The sequence below is a fragment of the Colletes latitarsis genome, chromosome 1, assembly GCF_051014445.1.
Source record: "Colletes latitarsis isolate SP2378_abdomen chromosome 1, iyColLati1, whole genome shotgun sequence".
Lineage (NCBI taxonomy): Eukaryota > Metazoa > Arthropoda > Insecta > Hymenoptera > Colletidae > Colletes > Colletes latitarsis.
Genome location: NC_135134.1, coordinates 47,466,900 through 47,491,174, shown reverse-complemented (window position 1 = coordinate 47,491,174; position 24,275 = coordinate 47,466,900). Strand labels below are relative to the sequence as shown.

Sequence of the window (24,275 nt, the reverse complement as noted above, 5' to 3'; positions counted from 1 at the left end):
CGGATCGACAAAAACCAAAAACCAGTTTAAAGGGGAGGCCCTACTGCTGCTAACAGTGGCTCAATTATTAATAAAACGCTAGTAGTTTCGGAACTACGTGCGTCTGAATTTTAACTATTTTTAATACGCGTTATTAGACTGTTCTAAGACAGTGGAAGCTGAAAATTCTCTCCTTACTCCTTTCCTACATATTTCCTATTTACATTGGAAGCTAACCAGAGCTTCATACGAAATTTCGTCCAGTATTTTAGTTCAAGATGTGTGGTAGACAAGACAGACAACATATTTTTCTCAGAAAACAAACAATAAGAACAGAAATGAATATTGAGAATATTGAGAAGTTAAATGGCACTAAGATATACATATAAACATCGTTTTTAAAATTTCTAACATACAATATTTATACGTATATTTTAGCGTTATTTAGCTTCGCGACATTTCTTATAGTATACGGTACAATGAATTTTCTCAGCCTTAAACATTAAACCTACCACGACTGGTCAAATGATCGTTCTTAAAATTTCTGCTAAAATACCGCTTTAAGAGATTTCGAAAAGTGGCATCCCCAACGTGTAATACGCGTCTTTCGGAAAATGATGTATCAGATATCTCAGTCTGATCTTTACGATCCAATAGGAAAAACACTTCGCAGAATGAAAAGTTCGTAAGAGCGCGAGGACACCGAACGACGAACGCCGAACGGAAAGTTTCTCGCCGGGAATCTCTGAATTAAACGCGATCGTGTCGTAGGAGGGGGCGTCTGAAATTTTAAGGCGCCTTTAAACCATCCTATTACTTACCGATTTCACCCTTTCCGTCGACGTCGCGGGACGTTCGACGGTGATTGGCGAGACGCGGCGATAAATGGGTTTCTCCCGACGCGTCGCGGCCGTCGCGATTTTCCAGAGCAAACGAAAGTTTTCGCCGTTGGGCCGGAATACGTGACGAGACGCGGAAAACGCGTGGAAGAACGGGGGACGATAAGTTGTCTACGTTCGTAGCGAGTGCCTGGTAAGATAACTCCGTCGTTTCTGTAATTGGCTGGTATACCTTGTCCGATCCACGAGTCGTTCGACTGTCGCGCGAGGACGGCCAGTATCGATTGGCCGTCGAATAAATATTCTTATAGATGGATAATGATGGGTTTGTATTATGAAAAGATGTAATAACGTATTCAGAACTGGTTACGGGGACCGTCTGGCTCGCTTCGGTCTTCATTAATTCTCTTTCTGTTGCGTTCCGTGCTTCCGCGGGACTGTTTTATTCCCGTCTCGATTATCCTTTAGAAAACCGTCTACACAAATCGACGATTCTTCCGTTCGTTCCCCGCGTTTTCCGCCTCTTACACCTCCCCCCCATCCACCCGTTTCGTTTCTTTTTCGCATTTATTCGGCCCGGTCTTCTCATTAGTTCGGCATCGATACCGTTCGAGATCCCTTGGTCGCAATCAAACTAATGCCAATTAAACAAACCGATAACCGTTAATTGATGGTTGGGAACGTACGACGGATCCGCGCGCGTCGATTCCCCGTTTTTGTAATTTCAACGTCGATGATTAGAGCCGTGTGCGTATTATCTGCTCGTTAGCCGCGACGAATTGGTCGTTTTTGGTACTCGTGGACAGAGTATAACGTCCTCTTACGTAACGCTAGCTCGCACTACGACTCCGTGAAGGCTTTAGACCGTTTCGCGCGATAATCAAGACGTATTTGAATTCCCGTCGGGCAAATTGTCTCTTCCACCGTTTGTCTCCAAGTTCGACCGTTCGGGTCACGGCGCGTGAAATTCCAAAATAGATAGCCATCGAGGACAAAGGGGTGCTTAGACGGACTCAAACATATTGATTCCGACCGGTCCTCGATGGCTAAATATTTGGAACACCGCGATGGGAATAGTTTCGAGGCAATTTCAATCAACGTCTGTAATGACGAAATAAAAATCTGTTTCTTCTCCTTGCACAGTAATTTGTAAAACGTTTGTTGATCACTTGGGGGGCCCAGAAAGTTTTTAGTGTTGGTCTTGAATCGTTGTAAAATGTTTTTATGATATAGAGAAGAGGCCATTTTCTAGGGCCACATCTGGTCCCGTTGGATCAATCCTGATAGACTACGAAAATCTGTAGAAGTCGATTCAGTCTGCAGTGACAAAATAAAAATCTGTTTCTTCCCCTTGCACAATAATTTGTAAAACGTTTGTTGATCACTTGGAGGGCCCAGAAAGTTTTTAGTGTTGGTCTGGAATCGTTGTAAAATGTTTCTATGATATAGAGAAGAGGCCATGTTCTAGGGCCACATCTGGTCCCGTTGGATCAATCCTGATAGACTATGAAAATCTGTAGAAGTCGATTCAGTCTGCAGTGACAAAATAAAAATCTGTTTCTTCCCCTTGCACAGTAATTTGTAAAACGTTTGTCAATCACTTGGAGGGCCCAGAAAGTTTTTAGTGTTTGTCTTGAATCGTTGTAAAATGTTTCTATGATATAGAGAAGAGGCCATGTTCTTGGGCCAAATCTGGAGGAGTCGTAAGTCTGTTGGATCAATCCTGAGAGACTCAGAAAATCTGTAGAAGTCGATTCCACCGATTCGTCCGTAGGATCCTCTGGTATTTGACACAGCGGAGCAGCCGTACTCTAATTAAACGGTACAACGGTCTGATCTCAGGATGGAATCCCAAGACCGGCATCGATTACCCAGCCAATTTGCGACGGGCCGCTCTCGCCTCCGCCTCGGTCGCCTTAGCCCCCGCCTTCGTTCTTCGGGTCCGTTTAGGCGAGTTACCTCCGAGGAAATCCCACAAATGCGCCTGCATCGTGTCAAAGGCCGTAGAAGTTAATTCGAAAGGGAGACCCCTTGGTTCGCGCGAATGAATCCTCTTTGACGCGTCCCACGGTGGTCCAGCGTCTCGAAAACCTGGCCAAAACACGAGCCCCAAGATGTTTCGTGCGCCCAGCGTCCCTCGTTGCAACCGGATAAATACAAACGGAACGTCGGGTTTAATTAAATCCTGTTAAAATAAGTTATTTTAATGAAGCACGATGGTGGGTCTGCAAACACAGCCGCTTGTTGGATGTTAAATATCATTGACGTTGGATAAACAGTGTTTGTCAATCATGAAAAATACAATAATCCATTGCATTCGATAATACGAAGAAATAGAACAGAAAGGGAGTGTCCAGTTCGAAGGGACAGGTGTTATAAATTTGTCTAAAAGTCACATTTTTCGAGTTTGAAAACGCTTTTTATCGCTACGGCGTTAGAACCAATGTCAAGTTAAATATATTGAACGCCAAAATGATCTTGGACTTCGATATCTTTCGTAGGAAAAAAATATTAATGCCTGTAATGGGAGCACGACTTCGATACAAGTAGAAATAGCGATGATTAGTCAGACGCGACAGACAAATCGTACTAAAATCGCGTACCCCACAAATTTTCAAATACAATTATAATAACAGTAATAATAGTAAAATATCTCGAACATGAAGCCTCAAATTTGCCTTTGTTTTTTTAACTGGCGTTGTTAACAAGCTAAATAATAGGTTAAATATCAGTATATAGATCTATCTCGAGTTCAATCGTCTTCAAAAGCAGTTATTATGATAGTTTATAAAATGAAATTCAAACAAGTAAATAAATTCAGAAATAGTTTATAACGAAAGTCATTAAACATGAGGATATATATATAAACACTTTCTGTGAATATTTACGACGGTATCGACGAGCTCTGTGAATTAATATTTATATGTAACCTTAACGATGAAACTATTTAGAGTTAATATTTGAATATTTATAAAACATTGGATTCAAAAGTTTCGAGTCGAAGAACAGAGCTCTCATCGGATCGGAAATTCTCGCAAAAATCACTGGTTGCAGGGGTTTTCGCGCGAAACTGGTGGCCATCAAAGTATTAAGAATAGCAAAACAAGTGGAAATATCGTGCAATGGTCAGCCACGGTAGTCAAACCGAATGGCGTACGTACTCCCACGAATTTTCAACATCAATTTCCTCGGGAACGAACCATCGCACGGAAAAATTGTATTCTATATTTTCGATTCGCTGTTCATACAGAATGACTATATTGCCACTTGTACCATCAATCTTATGGCAATCTGTGCACAAACAATGGTTACGGTACGGTCGTCGAGGTTCAACAACAGTTGTTTCATAACCTGACAGAATTGGGGCAAAAACTATTGATTGCTGAAAATTATGGTCCCCTCAAACGCGAGATAAACTTTGGTATACACTGCGCTGAAAATTTGAATATTTTAATTAAAAAATTTAATTAATGTAAGTTCCACGTTTATTAAAACGATCGCCGTTGTGAGTAAAAACGAACGCTCCGGTGAAGAATAAAAATAAACGGGAACGCGAACTTTTCGAACGAGTAGTTAGTGGTTAATTAATTTTTTAAATAATCGCGAGCACGTCGTGTCTTTAAAGTGGCGTAACCCCTTGATAGTTCATTTGTCGTTATGAGCTCGAACGCTTGGCTAAATGGGGATGTCGGGTACACGGCGGACGATGCGAGGAACGGAGACGAGAGAGAAACGCGTGGGGGGAGCCACTGTTTATGTCAATTTCGTGCCTACGATGCATCACAAAGGAAATAAAAGGGAACAATTGCACCGTCGCCAAGTGCAATTTGCGCCCAGATATTATAAAAAGGGAAGAAAACGGGACGGGGAACGGCAGAGAGAGAGTAACAGAAGGAAAAGAGGACTAATGGTAGGGACAAAATGGTCGGAAAATGGGGAGAAAAGAGGTAACTAGTACAAAACAAACGGCGCGGCAGCTCTACCGGCGTCTGCATTGATATATCGCGGTGTATCTAACCTCGCGTGTGTCGTTGCTGTGCTACGGGTCGTGCTTTTCGAATTCGATTATGGCCGCGGCTGTAAATCAACCGCGAAAATAAACTTAAATTATGAGCGTTTATCTATAGCAGAAATGGGGAAAAATACACTTTCCAATAAGTACCTTTGCATCGAGGAGATAAATTCGGGCGTAGCGGATGTACCCGGTGGCGGGGAATGTTCTGTCCGTTCAACGAAGGACAAAAATATAATGTTACCGAACACTGGCAAACAATTATTCAGAGTTAACGCGCGATACTACGTTATTTATGGCTGGTTCCGTTCTTTCGCCAGACTGACCAACGGTTCCTCTCTTTTTTTTTTTTTTTTTTTTTTTTTTTTTTTTTTTTAGAGAAAATTTTCGAATTTACTATTGAAAAATACTCGTACCATTGTCCGAATAAATCATAGTTATACGAGCGTAGTTTAACGAATTTATCGAATTCGACTAGCTGTGTTTTGTATACTTTTTATTATACACGCGAGTTTCGCTAATGCGAAATCTGACGTTAGATAATTTGTATATTGAAACAAAAAAAAAGAAAATTTTGCAGTTAATTTTTTAGTAAATTAGTGACAGTTATATCTGTTGTATTTTCAAAGCACTTTGTTCATATATTCTTTCGTTTCTTCTAGAACTGATTAAATTCTGTAAGTATATTCGTATATAAATTTCTTAGCTTAGACGTGGTGCATATATTTTAAATTCAAGTTTGAAAATATGATACGAGTCCATTGTACGAATAATTATCACATTTGTTCTGTAATTAATGTTTGTATAACTATAATCTGTAGTTTTTTTATAAAAGTAAGGATTACAGGCAGCAGATTTACGAACTGTAATTTCGCTGAATCGAGTAACACACCGGGAGCCTGAAACGAGTGTGATCTATCGACTGGTGATCAACAAACATAAATAGTTACGGCACTAATAGTGATCGTTCCGCTATCTCGTCTCTACTCGCATTGTCGCGAGAACGCATTCTACGGGAGGAGCCTGGAAACGTTCCCCTTGTATCATGGTACCCATTGAAACGGGTCTTTTCAGCTTCTAACGGTATAGTGAATGTCGCAGTTAGTATCTTCTGAAGGTTCCGGATGTAAACCGTTTCCTTTTGGAAAACTGTTCTGACGTTTCGCCGACATGGCAGCCAGTTTTGTCAAAAGTTTGAAGACTAAGAACGCCTGACTACGCTAGAATCGATGATTCTACGGACCCTCGATCAAGCTAACTGCAACGTCGACGAAACGGTTTTTTTTAAAAAGGACGCGGCTTACGCTAGAAAACACATCCGGGATTACGATAATCCTCAAAGATTTTGTAGATGCTTTTACGAATGGTCTTGATCATTCACTCAAAAGGATTGGCGTTACAAGACACTGGAAACGTATAACAATTTTTATTTAACACGTTGACTGCCAGAAAACGAAACTTTGCGTTTAAACGATTGGGTGCGTGCCCATAATTTGTCAGAATTTATTTTTAGGGCCTCGTTAAAATTCAAGTGTCCTATCTAGATTTATTTTCTTCGACGCCTAGTCTTGAAAATTAATTTTTGTGTTAAAAGTGACTCCATCTAGATGCAATAAGTTATTGAAATGTTTTTCTATGTTGTATCGTTCAGGTTTTCATTATTATTTTGCGCGAATTTATGGAATTAACCCTCCAACGAATAGGTTGAATAGTATCTGAAACAACCTGAGGCGATACCTTATAGTGGTATTTGTATAGTTCGATGGTACCATCGGCTTTTACGGGTTGCCAACTGCGCCACGATCCCGAAGCCTTCGGGGCACTTTTCAAATTGTGGTTCTATGTTTGCAGACTTGGTAGTGGAAAAAAGTTGCCAAATCGGGTCTTTCATCTCTTCCACCAAGCTACAATTTCCTTCGAGGCAGGCCATTCAAGTGAAAATCAACTACTAGTAATTTTCAAGTTAACATCTCGAATGTTGTATTGTTTTTTTCATTAAATAATTCCTCGTCTAATAATTTAGAAATATTCTACCCTTTAGCTCTTCCAAGCAAGTACTCCCCCAACTACAGAATAATTCACGGCCTCCAATTCTGAGAAAAGCTCATGCTGTTGCATCTTTAAAAAGTTCCACCTTTTCTATCGTATTACTTTTCATTGAACAACGTGCCAATTTTATATCAAGACTTTCAAACGATTCCACTCTATATAATTTTCTCGAAAAATATTCCATCAACCCTTGACCACTGACAAACAACTACAGAATAATTCACGACCTCTAAACTTCTAACATTTTTCTCTTCCTATTCATTTTCCAATAAAATAATATCACACAATTACACACGGTGTAATTTTAAAATGTTGCATCGAAGTGGTTCCAATTTCCCACCAAAAATCGCAAACATAATTTCCAACCCTGGAGCACTCGCCAGCAAGGTGCACCCCCTTAAGAAAACCTCGAACACGTCATCGGTGTCTCCAAGTTGGAAACACGTATCATGGTAAAAAGCAACAGAGGATCGGCCGCGTTTCCTGTTGGCCGGGGCGAGGGTCGGGGGGGTTGGTTCACCCAGAAACGCGCGCGGCTCTCCCGGTTCTTTCCGGGGAGTCCCCTAATTCGCTTCTCTCGAGGGAACGTGACCCGGGGACAAATTTGAATTCGCGCAAACGGTTTCTGTCGGGCTCTTTACGAGTCGGGGCGTAGCAGTTCTCGCGGGCTGCGCGCGCGAGAGAGACCGTCGTGCTGTTCGTCGGTCGACAGACGGAGAAAAAGAGCGTCAAGACAACAGCCTTAATAGCCGGTACAATGGGCGGATCTTCGAGTCTTTTACGTCGCACTTGACGAAACAATAGTCGAACGAGTACCGGGCGATAGACCGCCGCTGCTGTAGGGTGTCGAGGGTGTCGAGGATGTCGAAGAGGGGCTGCTACCGGTAGACGACTCGGAATCCGTAGCCCCGGGTCGGGTTTTAACGACGTGCTCGGACACAGTCGTTGCCTCCCTCCGCCTCTGATGCACTCTCTCTCTCTCTCTTTCTGGTTCCCGGTCGCTTTTCACGGTCCTCGTCGCTACTACTTGGCCTAGCTCCGTCCGTCTCTCGCGCTCCTGGCTTCGTTTCGTTTTCGTGTGCACGCTGCAACCCCGGGACGCATCAAGCTCCGGCTTCGTTCGCCTCCGCCGCCCACGCACACCAACGACCCGTTCTCCCCGTTGCTCCTTTTCTCTCGTCGAGTCCTCCTCCTCGCTCCTTCCATTCTCTCTCGTCCCGGGCTCCTTCTATCCCTCTCCCGCCATTCGCGTTCCTCCGTCCATCCGCCCCCGCCGCCCCTCCGTCTCGCTCCGACCCGGTGACAGTTGCCTCCGCTCGGCGCATCTCCGCTCGCGTTCCTTTCATACGGCTCAAGCTTGCCTGCAAGCTCCCCCGTCGCTTAACGTCAAAACTTTCGTGTCCCTCGCCGCTATCCGTTCTCCCCCAGCCAATGAGCACATCCTTCCGTGTACCGGGTGTCCGGCTTTATTACGTACCGCGGCGCGACTTCGACCGTAACCGGCCAACCCTTGTCCTTGCGGCGATAATTATCCCGTGCAAGGCTCCGCGAACGCGGGTTTTGTCTCTATCCGATATCGAACGTTTCGATGTCCGGCCAGCGACACCAGGGACTCGTAAAAACGAGATTTGGTCTTCGAGTTATTCTTTTTGACAAAATTAAACGCGATACTTTTACGAAAAATCTGATTTCCACTATTGAAGATTTTACTATTTGGGCTATTCGAAGAGTTTAATGATAGATTTACGTTTCATATTCGTAGTTCGTCTATTTACAGACCCTTCGAATTATAGAATCTTGAATTTATTTCTTTTACTAAAATACTACCCTTTGTACGAAAGATCTGATTTACACTATTGAAGATTTTACTGTTTGGGCTATTTAAATGGTTTAACGATAGATTTACGTTTCATATTCGTAGTTCGTCTATTTACAGACCCTTCGAATTATAGAATCTTGAATTTGTTTCTTTTACTAAAATACTACCCCTTGTACGAAAGATCTGATTTGCACTATTGAAGATTTTACTATTTGGGCTATTCGAAGAGTTTAATGATAGATTTACGTTTCATATTCGTAGTTCGTCTATTTACAGACCCTTCGAATTATAGAATCTTGAATTTATTTCTTTTACTAAAATACTACCCCTTGTACGAAAGATCTGATTTACACTATTGAAGATTTTACTATTTGGGCTATTCAAAGAGTTTAATGATAGATTTACGTTTCATATTCGTAGTTCGTCTATTTACAGACCCTTCGAATTATAGAATCTTGAATTTATTTCTTTTACTAAAATACTACCCTTTGTACGAAAGATCTGATTTACACTATTGAAGATTTTACTATTTGGGCTATTCAAAGAGTTTAATGATAGATTTACGTTTCATATTCATAGTTCGTCTATTTACAGACCCTTCGAATTATAGAATCTTGAATTTGTTTCTTTTACTAAAATACTACCCCTTGTACGAAAGATCTGATTTACACTATTGAAGATTTTACTATTTGGGCTATTCGAAGAGTTTAATGATAGATTTACGTTTCATATTCGTAGTTCGTCTATTTACAGACCTTTCGAATTATAGAATCTTGAATTTGTTTCTTTTACTAAAATACTACCCCTTATACGAAAGATCTGATTTACACTATTGAAGATTGTACCACTTCGATTATTCAACTAATTCGACAGGTTTTAGATCCCACAGTTATAGAACTCGTAATATTATTTCTAATAAAATTATATTAAATTTGATTAATGCAACGATATCACTGTATTCACATAAATGTGTACCCTGATCGAGAAGAAAATCGCATTTTAACGAATCTGTTACCAGCGACGGGTTTCGATAAAAATATGTGGAATCCGTAAATCTGGCGTTCAATTGTTTTATTTTAGATCGCTAACTAAAATTCTGAAAATAAAATTTCTAATCGAAGGTATTATAGATCGCTATTCACGCTGTATATTTACTTTAAGCTCCTTATCTCTTTAAAAATAGCTCCACCGTTCATACAAGGAAACGAAATAAGCTTCTTTCGAAGCTAATCTAAAACAAAATATAGTCTGTAATACTGCTTTAGGAATTCAAGTAAGAACCTCGCAAGTTTGTTAGAACTTGAAATTTATGGAAGAATTCTGAACGACGCAATTTTTTGACGCGATTTGAATAATTATAAGCGTAGAAAATGGGTGGTGGTGAGATCAGTCAAGCAGTTTCTGTGAGACTATCGCAAGAGGGAGAGAATGGTTACGTTGAAATTGGTACAGGATGCAATTGTGTACCGTGTGGAGGCAAATTTGAATGTAACGATGCGGGCATATGCATGGTGACCAAAGCTCACAGATAATGGTGAGCTGTGGACACACCAAGTAGCCGCATCAATACATCTTGGTCAGTGTGTACAGGATATTTCAAAATGACAGGGCAAACCGAAACATGCAAATCCCCCTTGGGAGGAGGTAATCGAAAATTCCTTTACGATCTAACGATCCAGCTACATTACATAACTGTAATTTGTTGGGATTTAATTAAAAAAAGAACTACGATAGAGACAATATAATTTATCGACTCACAAAAGGAAGATTGTGATTATTAACCAAAACAATTAGTTCTGAAACTGAAACGTCAAAGGAAATAAACTTCAATAAGACTCGTGAGCCTCAGTACTAAGACAAATTTTAATTTATGTAGATCACAATTGTCTCAAATCGAAATTTTTAAGCTACTTATTTTTTCATTGTACGTTTCGATTTCATAGAACTGTGAAATTCGGAGAAAATGTGATGAAGAGCACACCCAGAAGCTTAAAACAAAAACCAAAAATTCATTGGTAAAAGTATTTCTCTGACACACTGAAAAAAAGCCACCTTCGAAAGGATTTCTAAATCGAGAACTCAACCCTCAGCCTAGTCTCCGGATGTGGCACCTTCTGATTACCATTTGCTTCGATCGATGGGACCCTGTCTCGAAGGGCAAACATTCCGAAAATTCAACGAAGCGAAAAATTGGATCGACGCGTACTTCGCGTTTAAACCGGCAGAATTCCACCGCCGTGAAATCCAGCTTTCACCGAATAAGCGATAAGTGGACGAATATAATACAAATCGGTAGCAACTAATATAATTTTTAAAGAAATTCCAACCGCGTTAGTTTCGTGAAAACTTTAAAATAAATATATTCGATGTAACGCGATCGATTAAAATTGGTCGTCGGGGGCTGAGAGATGCATTTGGCGGTTTCTTTTTCTCGGTCGCGGAATGGAAATTTCGCGGACACCCCGCGAATACGTAAATAACGAGGCTCGTAAAGCTTCTGAAAAAGTGCACGAATATAATGTACGAATGCAGTCCGCGTTCTTTCTTTCGTTTTCAGGGGAAAAATTGCAGCCATCCCACAGTTCCTCGGAACTTCCAGACCCAAAGTGACTCGTCCCGCGACGCCTGAGGGACGCGGAATCGAGCACGGGCGGAGAATATTTTAATAAAGTCGTTAAAGTTCCGTCGTTGCAATATTCTTCCGAGCAACTGCGTAAAAATTGAAGAATGGCAACGTTGCGTACTTTCTGGTACTCCGTTGTCCTTCCTCTCTTGTTTTTCGTTTTCTCCCGGAGACCAAACAACACCGTCCCCATCCCCTCAAGAGGGGACGAAGGCACGGAGAACGGAAAAAGGGGTCGACGAGAGTTGTTAAAGTAAGAATAAAAAATGCAAAATGAGGAAAAAAGATGAGAGAGGGACGAATAAGAAGGAACTTCAAAGTATAAATTATACATTCCTCGGTGTCTCTTGGTGCCCACCTGCGTGCACGTAAGTTACAAAGTTTCTCAAAGATGCAACGACTGCAAAACGTTCTCCCTTTTTCGTGGGCGGCGATACTTGCATCCGCGCCCGTCTTTTCCAACCCTTGCTGCGCGCCAGGCAGCTTGTTCAAGAAAGCTCGAGATGACAACCGGTAAGAAGAAGGTTGAGTGGGACGCGTACACCGTAAAACGCGATCAATTTTTTTGAAAAACTGCAATTAAGATTCGTCGTACAACGCCAGGTCGTGCTCGTCGAGCGTTTGAAATTATAAAGGATTTGCACCCCCTAAATACGTGGAGGCAAAATAAATTTTACTGGCAACAAAAATCATTGGATTCAGGGGTTCGTAATATTACCGCGAGGATGTGAAATTTTGATATGTAAATGTAAATTACTCGTAAGCCACCCACTACATGGTGGTATCAGCAAGTAAAACCACGTGTACCGTTTATTTTTAAATTGATGTTGGGTGTTCCAATTTCTAAAAGTTCTTCTGAAAAGAAACAATTACATTTAGCCTCTTCGTAAATGAATTATTTTGTACGAAGCAAGCAGATATTCGAATTGTTGCTGACTATAATACGAAGAGCCATGTTACGTTATTGGGAAATTTAATCATAAATGTTTACCCATAATTACAGTCGTTATTTCCATGTTACAATAATTAAAATACTTTGCGCAAATATTTCCGACGGGATCAAATTATCAATGAATAATCGTCGACCGATCATCGGCTTTAAATCGAGTACATAAAAATAAAGAAATTATTGGAAACGAAGCTTGCATTATTTGAGTTAAACAAATTTTTAATCGACCTCGCCAATCTTTATAAATATTAGATTGCGTTTTCTAATTAAACTGTGCTTTCACGGTAGCTCGAGCGTAATATTCATTAGCATGAATCCATTTAAATAATTTTCGTCCGAATCGAAATAGAATAAATAGGTTATACGATTAAAAATTTAACGATTTAAATTTCGACGAACTTGATACGCGCATTGTACGGCGGAATCGCGCTTTTGTTGCGTTTAACGACGCGTATCGCATTAAAAAGTTTCGAAAAAGTTCGATGGCTTCGTTCGTTTTTCTCCGCAGGCGTTTCCATGCGTCGGCCTGCGTACGGGATCGCAAGACATTTGCATGAACGTTTTAATTATACACGTAACGGACAACCCTTGCGCACTTATCAATATTGCGGAACAGAAACGTTTTCAGCGGTCGTAGAGCGTATTTCAACGTACGACCCAGTTCGCGTAATTGAATCGCATACGTCGCGGCTGTTCCATCGTCGTTCAACTAATGGCGAAAAAATACGAAACGCGATGCACGGAGAATATTTTAACATCGCGACGAACGAAATAATGGAATTTCCTTGCGAATAATACGAGCTAAATTCAAAGCGTACGGCTGATCGTAACTGGTTATTCTAAAAATTTGTGTGTATTCTCAAAAGATGAATAACAAAGCGAAAAGCTTAGTGGTACTTTCGTAAAGAAAATCAGAATGCTTCGACCCAACACCTATTTCTATATATACACACTTCGATATCGTTACTCTAATAACATAAATGGGGATATTTTCAACGTAGAAACGTAGATCCACATGTTTTGTACACGCTAAAACTGATTTAATCGAACAATCGTTAGAAAGTCTAAAATTATCCTTACAACGTAAATTAATTTATTTTGTTAAAATTTGTAGTTCCTTACACATTACATCTTCTGTATTAAAAGGTTCATTCCTGTCAGTGAATGAATAATAACAATAACAAGGGTTAAGTAGTCGACCATTTCTACTTGAAAACTCGCAAAAAAATTACAAAACGAGAACACACCGTGATTCTTCGTGCCCCTCCCCCCCAGTCTTCGGAAACCTCGCACCGCGCGCAACAATCGCGAGGCATAATACAACGGTCCCGGCTTTCATTCCGTCTAAGCACCCGCGCCTCCTGCGCCCAGCCCCGCGGATCGCTCGCGGAGAGCACGAGAAAACCCCCGTAACAAAGCGGGGACAAACATCGGGCGTAGGGTTTGCCAACCCGAGAGTGGAGGGGGCTCGTTGATCCGCGCGACAAGTTTTCGTCGGTGCGACGCGCGAAACGTTAAACGAACCTTGCGCGTGCATCGTTCCCGGTCCCTCGAGTCGAACGTCTCCCCGGGAAGGAGCTCGCCTACGAAACAATACCGACTGGCGAACAAGAACAAAAACAAAAAAAAGGAAAAAAACAAACAAACAAAAAGGGAAGAAGAAGTGGAACAGAAGCGAGAAAAAGAAACGGACAAAAGTGTAACGCATCGCGAGCATCTCCGTGAAGAGAGCGCGGGTGGATGCGTGCGAGGACCGCGCGCAGCAGCGTTACGTCCTCCCTTTCATTCTTTGTGGCACCTGCAGCTACCCTTTCCAACCCCTACGACACGGTCGCTGCGGGGGGAGCGAGACGACTGGAGGCGAGCGACTGACGGACGAGGATAGGACTAGGATCGCTGGGTGGTGGGGGCGGGGCGCATGCGCGAGGAGACTCGCGGGGGTTCTCCGACACGATCAGTCGTGGTCGGCGGTGCCGGAGGCCAAAGACTTTCGCGAGGGTGGACGCGCCGCGTTTTCTGCCGGACCTCTTTCGCTCTGTCTGCACCTGTCTCGTCCCCACCTCTGTTCACCGGGTCCGATCGCGGCGGCTGGTCTTGGTCCACGCACGTATGACCCAGCACCGTCGCCGCGTGCGTATCTCGCGGTCGGCTTCACCACCATCGACGCGACGGCCTCCTTGACTTCTCGCGCGTCGTACGCGGTGACCTCGTCGAGAGTGGATCGCGTGTAGTCGTCGTGCAGAGGACGCAGGGAGACCGGCGTGAAAGCGTGACCAGGAGGGAAACGACCAGGATCGGTGTCGACGCACGCCTCCGTCGCTTCTGCCGGGTGCAAGGTTGACCCAGGTCCAAGGACAGGATCGAAGGATGCTGGCCCGATGCCTAATTTTCGTTGGTAAGTCTCGCGTCTTCTTGTTTTTCGCGCTCTCTCCGAGACACGAACGCGCGACTTCATTTCCCGTTTTCTGTAATTATTTCTTTCATTCCCTCCGAAACGTCGATCGCAAATTTCGTTTGCTTTTCGCGTGCAACGGAAGGTTTTTGGGTAGCAGCGATAGCGTGGAAAATAGTTTCGGTTTTAGGAGAGTCGGAGGATCGAAATAAATGGCAGCATTTTTATAAATTCGAGCATTTTTATTAAAGTCGAGCATTTTTATCAATTCCCACGTGGCACCAATCCATACTGTGACATTTCGATCGAATTCTCGTGTATCTCTGTACTCGGAGACGTTATTAAAATTATCGTTCTTGTATGTACGATCCAATATTTTTATGGTTAGTAAGGAAGTACTTTCGAATGGTCATAATTTTTACAGTAATATTTGTTTACGTTCGCTGGTGAGGAAGGGTCGTCGTCCAAGATGGTCGCTGCATCAGCGATTAATTATTACGTAAATTCTATTCGCGGTCGAATGAATTAAATATCGATGTGAAAATATTTTTACCAACCTTGTACAAGCATTATAACGTTTCAATAATGTAACGAAAATCGAAGTTTTTAACCGATCGACTCTCTTATTCGATTAATATTTAAAAGACTGCTATAGTCAACCTGCTTGAGAATAATAATGTTTAATTAATAACTCGTTTCTCCTTGGAAACGTTTATACAACGTCTCGTGTGGATATAGTATTCTATTAATACAGTGTTCTATCTAAGAAACTCCATATAGAAAACAATGTCTGGATACGACCACAAGAACCCAGCTAAAGTCATTAATTAGCATCTTTGTAATATTAAAAAATTGAAATGATAACAAAAGAAATTTCTGAAAAGAAGCAGACAATTTCAACAAACCTTTTCCTCGTTTCCGTGAAAATTATTGCTTCCTCGAAACTACACGTGTCTGCTTGGAATACGGTGCAACGACTAGTGTTGACACGACTAAAAATACACTATCCAAACTACTTACGATCGATGTGTAAGTGGAAATTACCCAAAATGAGATTGACATTGTCGATTTATGACAGAGTAATCTCCGAATGGGTCTCGCAACGACCGAGAAACCAAAGTTCTTCGTGGCTAGAGGACTATGGACGCGTCTCGAAATAACCGTGGTACTCTCGTTCGTCTAGCTTACTTTTTCATTGTACCCGATGGTCGATAGAACTTTCATACGGAACGTTTGGTAAACGTTGTTTCTCGGTCTGTTCGAACGCGTCATCCCACAACATAATATACTCGATCGGTAGTCTACAACGATCCCTGCAAAGTTCGCGTAGGAATTTGCATACGATACCTTCTTACAGGGATACCTAATAGCCCTGCTGAGTCACTTAATGTTTTGTTTGAGTATTAACCCCCTATTGAATAACGCAGTCGATCGCGTACCCAATAAAAACAACCCCTGCGAAGCTTATCAGAGAAATTTTGCAGGATCATAGCTCTGTAGATTGACTCTTAACTAATTTATTTTTACTTTAGAGGCTTATATTCACCGAATAAACCTTCGATTCTTCTGTTTGTAATACAAAATTTTCGAAAAGACTATGAAAAAAATTTCATAAATCTCGATGACAATTTCGAAAATATGCCCACGTACGCTCGAAGTAATGTAACTTTAAGATCAAATATAAAAAATTCCTCGTAAGAGCAACCCTCCATTTCGAGAAGAAAATTATTTCTCGAGTCGTCGACACATTTCGTAAATTATTTAACGTTCAAGATAACCAGTAGCCGATTGTTTGGAGCCATTAGTTCGGTGTATGGATGCATCGCGAGTTATTTCTGTAAAACTTTCACGGTGAAGTTCGGCTGGAATTGTTTTTATTGTGTTCCCGATCGGGCGTATCGCGCGATAGGGGTTTGAAAAGGTTAAGAACCACCGGTGCAACGTGCACCGTCCGCGGAAACAATTACAAGTTGGCGCGCGCCGCGTACGTGCACGTATGTACGTAGCCCGAAAAGTTTCGCTGGGTCGCGTATTGGAAACAAGATAACAGGCGAGCACGTGACACTCGTGTAAATATAATTTGCGGAATGCAGACGGCGAATCTGAGGAAAACCACGAAAAGGTTGGAGGGTAGAGGAGCGAAAAGGACTTCGCGATAGAAATTTTCCGCCAACTGCGCGAATACTTTTGCGGACACTGATTCATGCGTGAAATCGCTACGTACGAACAGCACGATGATACGCTATTTTTCTTTCCTCCAGACATCGAAGAGATTAGGAGAGAATTTTCGTTCAAAAGTGAAAATTGAAATGTAAACATTTGGATTTTCAATAGACGAACCATAGTAAACTTCCACCCCCGATTGTTTTTTCAAAGTCAGATCCTTTTATCAGTTACCAGAAAACTAGCTTCGTCGGTATAAAAAACGATGGAAAGATTTTGCAAATTTTAGAATGTTAAAGATAATTATCAACGAATATTTTCAAATACAAATTAAGGAGTGTCTTTCCGGCTTATATTAAATTACGAGCCTGAGAACAGAAGGGTCGTGAAACTTTCTCTTCGAGATTATTATACTCGAGAATCTTTGTTAACGTTACCGAACTAAGAATAATCTTTCTTTCGAAGTTTTAATTTTCTCGACGGTCCCGTTTCTCCTTTAATAACTCTCGCGCTGGCAGAACACATCCCAACTGCGTTGCATTCTCATCGAGGGGGGTGAGAATCGTCGACTATAATAAGAACGACTTTCACTCTCTCATTAAATTCTCTTGGACGACAATTATATTTGCCAGAAAGAAACGTGTGCTTCGTAACGAGCGTGGAAACGTTTAACAATTTATCGGGGAAAAATTACGGCGAGGAAAGAAACGTAACGCGAACATAAATTTCGTTCCAAGCATATACTTGGTACGACGAGCGAAATTTTGATTGCTTCCATAATGAAATTACAAATTTATACGTTGTAAAAGTTATTTGCTACATTAAATATCAATAGGAGAACGACAATGTTCGATACAAGTATAATGTTAATAATATTTAAATGCAATATTAATTTTCCTATTGATATTCAATATGATAACCGACTTCTATATGAACAAATTTGCAATTTTATTACGAGGGACACTTTCTATTAAAATTACAAATTTGTCACCGTTCGTTACGAGAGAATTATTTACCATTTATTACTTTTTTGCAAATAAACTATCAACATGCACGTTTTTTCGTTTCAATATCAGCGTTATAACGAAGAAGCTATACGTTCCATACACGAAACATTCCATTGCCATTACGAATATCGTTTAATGCAACGTTAACTTGCTTAATTGTTCCGGAATGTTCGTTTCGATTATCGTATAGAATGGGAGTATAATTTTCTCGAAGTCACATCGTATTAAGCTTTTAATTTTAATATGACAGTAATTCAGCTTCGAATAGATATAACTACGCGAGCAGGTATTTAAAATTTTAGCTGAAATTAGGTTCGCTATGCTGTGGAAAATATTTCGTCTCTTAGACATTCCACCTGTTGAGGTGAAAATAAATAGAAATTAATTATTATTGGAATATAAAAATTATGAGGGTCTAAATAGATAACTACTTTACGTCAGAGTTGGGCAAAACTTTATTCGAATAATACATCAAAGCCAACCGATCGACCAATTAAATCCTTATCCGTTCGAAATGTTTCGTTCGACCATTAAAACTTTTACTTTTTATTTAACTTTTACTCGTTACTCGAAATTTCAATCGAGATAATAAATTTTGCCAATCTCTGCTGTGCACTGGCGCACGAAATTTCAAAATCAGTCGGTCCGGTGATCCGTGATAAAAAAATACGTTTTTTCGAGAAAAGAGAAGCAATCTCGCGCGCTCTCGAAAATATTCATAATTTCGTTACCCTTTCAAACTCCGAACTAAAACCTTAGGAATATACGTTTGATTAATTAAACTTCTCAGAACTGAAAATTGTCGACTTTTTCAATCCCGCGGCGTGATTATCCACGTTAAAGTTTTAAGAGCTTCCGCCCAGCCTCCCCGTCCGCGCGCCGCGCCCTTCCGAGCGAATGTAACTCCGGTAGTTTCCCACATATCGACGCAAAAGTCTGCGGGACATGTTTTTAAACAACGCAAACACCTGCGTGAATTTTATTAACTTAAACAGAGCACTTGCTTCCTAGCAAAATTAAATTTATCGAGTCATTTTGATCAATTTACCCTCCACCGAGGCGAACAAGAGTAACTATGCATTCTGTGGCGAGGAGAAAACCATTCTGGAGCCTAGTAAATATTCACTCTTCATTATTAAAATTTTTAAACTCGTGTATTTTGGGACAACTAAGCCAAAAGGAGACTAATTTTAAAATTAGAGGAAGAAATATTATAAAAGAATCGTAATTTAATAACGTGATAAATAATATAAAATTAAGAGAAACACTTAAAATCATCGTCAATAGAAAAACAAAGTTGCATAGTAACTTCTCACCGAGGAGCTGGAAAAAAACTAATTCTCGAGTCAGGACTTGAATTTTAACGAGTTTCGATTTCGTGTACAATTTCAAGGGTTGTGGCAACCAAAAGCGTTGAACTTTGAAGGAAGAATTAATCCTCCGTTTCCTATCGACGAACCATCAAAAGAAAGAAAAAAAAAATGTTAAACAGTTTACTCGAAAAGGTTAACTGGTTTGCTCGCGATGGTCGTTCGACTGGCACGTTTCCGGTACGATTCGTGTAACTGCGGGGGCGGTGGATGCAACGAGAGACGACCGAGGAATCGACGCGACCGGCCGCGAAGGAAACGCTTTCGCATCAGCGTCCACAAAGGGTGGAACATCTTCTTATTTGCGTTCCCGTGGAACAATACGTTTGTCTGGCCATGGAGGAGGCCGACATCGCTCAGACAATGAGGAACGTCGATAACGATCGCGACGCATCTTAAGACCTCTCTCGTTAACGTTCAGCTGGTTCTTTCGCTTTTAGCAGGAAGCTCTCTCTGTAGTTTCCTGAAGGAGCTCGCCACCCCTCCTCTGGCCGCCCGGTTCTCTCCGGCCACTGTCCTCCTCCCGCCATTTCGCACTAATTGCGGACAATTCCAGACTTTAAATCTCTCGAATCTCGAAAGCCTTTAATCTCGACGGCCGAGCCTTAACGACGTCGCCGTGTTTCGTAGAGCGACAGTTTGAAATTTAAGCGCTCGAGGGGGCGGAACAGACACCCTTAATAAGGTTCCTCCGTCGTCTCTTCCATCCACACCCCTCGGCCATCCGTCTCTCTGTCTACGGCTTATCTTCCACGGTCTTTCTTCCTCGTTCGACCTCACCTACGCGCTCCAATGCACCGCACCGAGAGCGTTAATGGAATATTTTAATGGCTAAGCAAACCTTTAATCAACCTTTGTCAGCCGCGGAGTACATTGTGCGAAATTAGGGATAAGTAGATAAGGCGTACGCGACGTCTTGCGAGACGGACCTTCGACGATGGTTTAATCCAACCCCGTCCATCCTCGAACAAGAAAGAATACAGGAGCAAATACAAGGCATTAGCCCTATTTGCTTCCTCCAGTTATACTCGTATTTAGTGAAGCTCTAAAAATCATCTTGGAGACATACGCAGTTCGAAAAATTTGTTATCAAAATTTTTCTAAAAAGAAATTTCAAATTGTTTTGGAAAAATTATTTTTAGTTGCAGGGGTCAATTGTAAACATTTTTTACGAATAGATATACCCCCAAAATCGTATGCGTTTTTGAGAAAAAAATTCAGTTAGTGCCTAAATTTTTTGGCGAAAAAAAAAATTTCAAATCGTTCTGGAAAAATTATTTTTAGTTGCAGGGGTCAAATACAAGCATTTTTGGTGAATAGACATACCCTCGAAATCCTAAGCATTTTCGAGAAAAAAATTCCTTACCGAAAATGTAACGTCTGACCATACCATTGATACGTTTCCCTGAAATTTCATGCGTATGTTTGAAACATCATAACTTCTGGACGGATTGGAGGATTTTAATGTTTCAAACGGCAAACAACGCGTATTTTAGTGAAGAATATGTAGAAATTCTAATAATGTTGGAAAAGTTGTTCCTTGACCCCCGTAAAGTGAGAAAAACCCCATGAAAGTAGTCCGATTTTCAAACGTCCGTAACTCCTACGATAGTCAATCGACTCCATTGAAATTCAGTCTCGAAATAGAGCTGATAGAGCTTATCCATCTGTTTTTCTGTATTATAATCGATCGTGAGAACGTAACGAATGGCGATCGATCGAGAAACGAACCCTTGGAGAAGGTGAATCGGCGATTAAAGGCGACGCGAAATGTGGAATTTTTAACGTGGTAAGCCGGCGGCGAAGTTTCCCCGCGTAAAGTACGATGCGACCCTTTCGAAACGGAACTCGAAACCTCCGTGAAAACGTTCGATTCCAGACGCGACGTAATTACGCGATTTCGCGTAATTAAAGTTTCGACGCGTCCGACTTTTCGCGTCTCGGTTTATTTTCCGAACCGAACGGATAACTCTGTGATAAAATACGTAGTGGGACACGACACGAGTACTCGCGTGGGGTGGCATGACGATGGAGGGCGGGGGGTATAATATCGATCGAGTTTTATCGCGAAACGTCAAGCCGAAGGCTGTCGAAAAACAAAAACGACCGGATCCGGGTGAACGCAAACAGCTTAATACTCTGTCTCGAATATAAAAACGAAGCCGGGGAAACGGTTCCTGGACGGCTGGGAGGCCGCGGGAGCTGTCAGTCACTGTGAAAATTATCGCTCAAGTATCCCGGGTTTGTACACGGATCCCCCAGACAGTCTGAAGGGTTGCTCGTAGATGGCGGAAAGCAACAGCGGGGACGCGAGACGCGGCGCGCGGTTCTCTCGTTGGCACGTTCCCCGATTATGTGGATAATGCGAGACAACGTGACGAGCCTACGTATACATCCCGATAGCCTCACCCCCCGCGGTCGAATAACTTATTCGTTATGAATATAAACTCCGCGAAACTGATTCGTACTTCTACGCTCGCGTTACGCGCTACCCTCGTCACTGGACGGAAGGGACATCGCGATCAGCTTCTGCACTCCTCGCGGTTTCCGTCTCCCTTCTTTTATTAAGTACTGCTTTTCCACGACTAAATTTATTTTATTTACACGAACGATGCTCTTCTGCAACCTGTATTGCTTTTGGTGAATCACACCCTATTTTGCAATAAGCATTTCGTACTGTGCGTTCGTGAGAAATTGGCCAGCGGGACGGCAGAGGAAACAGGGGAGTACGTTTGCTCCGCCCATCCCCACTTTCGACGTATCTAGAGTGGGGATCCAGCCAATCAGACTCGCATTCCTTTCGCTAGCCACCTTCCCGCGGACACCCAATACTCGAATGCATGAGAATTTGTGCTCTCCGATATTTGGAGCAACAGAACATGTTGAATAAAGTTTAGCGAAAGATAGCGCGACAAAGCATTTATAAAATCGAAATTAAGAAAGTGAAAATGTTTGAATTTATCTGTAACTTTTAAAATATAAATATTAAGGACTGTTAGAATCACCGATAACACAGGTAACTGCAAATCCTCTTGATAATGTAAACCAACTACCTAGCGTCCAATTACGTAATTTGATATTCCGTATAATATAGTGAAAAATAATTTATAAAGTCTGCTCGAGACTCTGCCACTTTGATTCGCGGTTAATATTGAAATTGGTTTATATCGTGAAACAGCTTTATTCGTCGACCTTTCGCCGTGTATTTCTATTTAACGACTTTGTACGCTGATTAAAAAACCAGGTGAAACTTTTTCACCGGAGCCTCGATTATCGGAGTCTTTTATTATTAAAACACATTTTGTCCTCAGACCTTTGTAAATGTTTTATAACGTGCAATTGCTAGCTATTTCTTCTTTAAGAGCACAATATTCATTCGATAACGTTTTCATTTTCCTTTTAATTACTGGATGAATCTCGGGGTTAATTCATCATCGTACAGACTTTATATTCTTAATTAAGATGGTACGAGTAATTCGATTATGTTTGTTAGTTCTTCTTTATTTCTAAAGCAAAACAATTATAATCGCCCACAAGGCGAGAAGTACCGAACAGAGACCACCCAGAAATACGGGGAAGACGAATTGTTTGGTACACACAACGGGTGACCAAAATAAACTGTTTAGACCAGTAATCCCTTCGTTCGCTAAACAAATATACGGACTGTTTCCAAACTGACGGCACACAATCCGAAAGGGGTCGAATCTGCATAAAAAAATAAATCGAAAACATTTCTTCGGGCGGAGCTTTATTTTCGAACCAATCGATGTTGCGCTTCGCGCGTAAATTCGTTCGTGAATTATAATCCAATTACAGATTTGTTTAAAGCGACATTCCGGGGGGGCAGAAGCTAGTTCGCGAGCGAGTCTAAAACTTTTATTCGCGAATAAAACTTGCTCGACTCGACTACTATCCATCGAGATAAGGCGAACATCGCGAAGAATGTTCTCGGAAGCTGTCGCGAATGAATAGGACAAGTTGGAACGGCCCTGTCGCTGTTAGTCGTTAATTATGTGTACGATAAAGCGTCCTCCCGGCTAATATCGAAAGAAACTTCTCGAACTCGGCTAGATAAGAAGCGGCGCGTTACAAAGAAACCCTCGTCGTTTTAAAAGCGCCTCTCGCGACTACCGAAATCATCGTCACTCGATAAACCACGTCGAACTCGACGTAAATCCCTCTCGAGTTTAGTATTCATTTCCTTCCTACCGCTGTTCTCGCATTTTCTTTAAATTACCTTCAACCCGCCCCGCCATTGTTTCTTTTTATTGCGTCGAAACAAGCTCTGCGCTGTTTTCAATGCATTCGCATTATTCAAATTTGCGCGTAGCTTTTTTCTCGTTTCATAATCCAAGCGATCCGCGAATAAAAAAATTATAATCGAGAAACGGGAAAACCATTCATTTCCCGTATCGAGAAAATATTCCAGTCGCATTAAAGATTTTCTTGGATCCCTTTCTATCGCCAGAAACGAGGAACTTTTAAAGATTAAGAACGATAATATCCACCGTCGCTTTCCTTTATTCGTAATTCTGTTTCTTTTAAACTTTTTCTACAAATTGAATTCCAACGCAATCGGTTCTCTGTTATTTTTACAAAGCAAAATACTTTTGCTTCTCGTTATTATCGTCTCAAAGATAATGGCGCTGTTCTTAATCGATGCCCTTTCGCGAACTGTTATAGAAATCTGTTGGATTCACCCGGCAAAAACTTGTCTTTACTCCATATTTCCGACCGTCTATTCGCTTCCGTTCATCAATCCGCTTCTTACGGCTGAGAATTACATTCCGAGCTGCTAAACCGCCCTTTCATCGATCATCGTTCGTTGCACGCGAATCGTTCGCACGACACGTTTCCTGGCCAAATATTTCCTACTTTCGCGTCGATTTATCACGGACCCATGAATAATAAACTACATTCGCCTGATACGTTAATGGAAGGACGTACAATTCTTACGAAGTGCTGGATTGTCACCCTACTTCTATACTATGGTAGCTCTGGAAAATAGAAACGATAAATTATCGTGAAAAGCATCACCGTGCTACGAACTGGGGACATTACAATATCTGTTAA

General features: G+C 41.6%; 1 protein-coding gene across 19 annotated transcripts in view; it reads left to right on the top strand.

Moving 5' to 3' along the window:
* The first annotated feature begins 14,241 nt into the window (after window positions 1–14,241).
* Dscam2 (Down syndrome cell adhesion molecule 2) overlaps window positions 14,242–24,275 on the top strand; it is a 161,839-nt gene continuing 151,805 nt past the window's right edge. For all 19 annotated transcript variants that reach the window (XR_013079426.1, XR_013079424.1, XR_013079428.1 and 16 more), the window contains exon 1: window positions 14,242–14,665. Coding sequence is in view for 15 of the 19 variants with exons in the window: in XM_076762253.1 (XP_076618368.1) it covers window positions 14,638–14,665 (28 nt within the window). In the remaining 4 variants the exon portion in view is untranslated. The remainder of the gene's footprint in view (window positions 14,666–24,275) is intronic.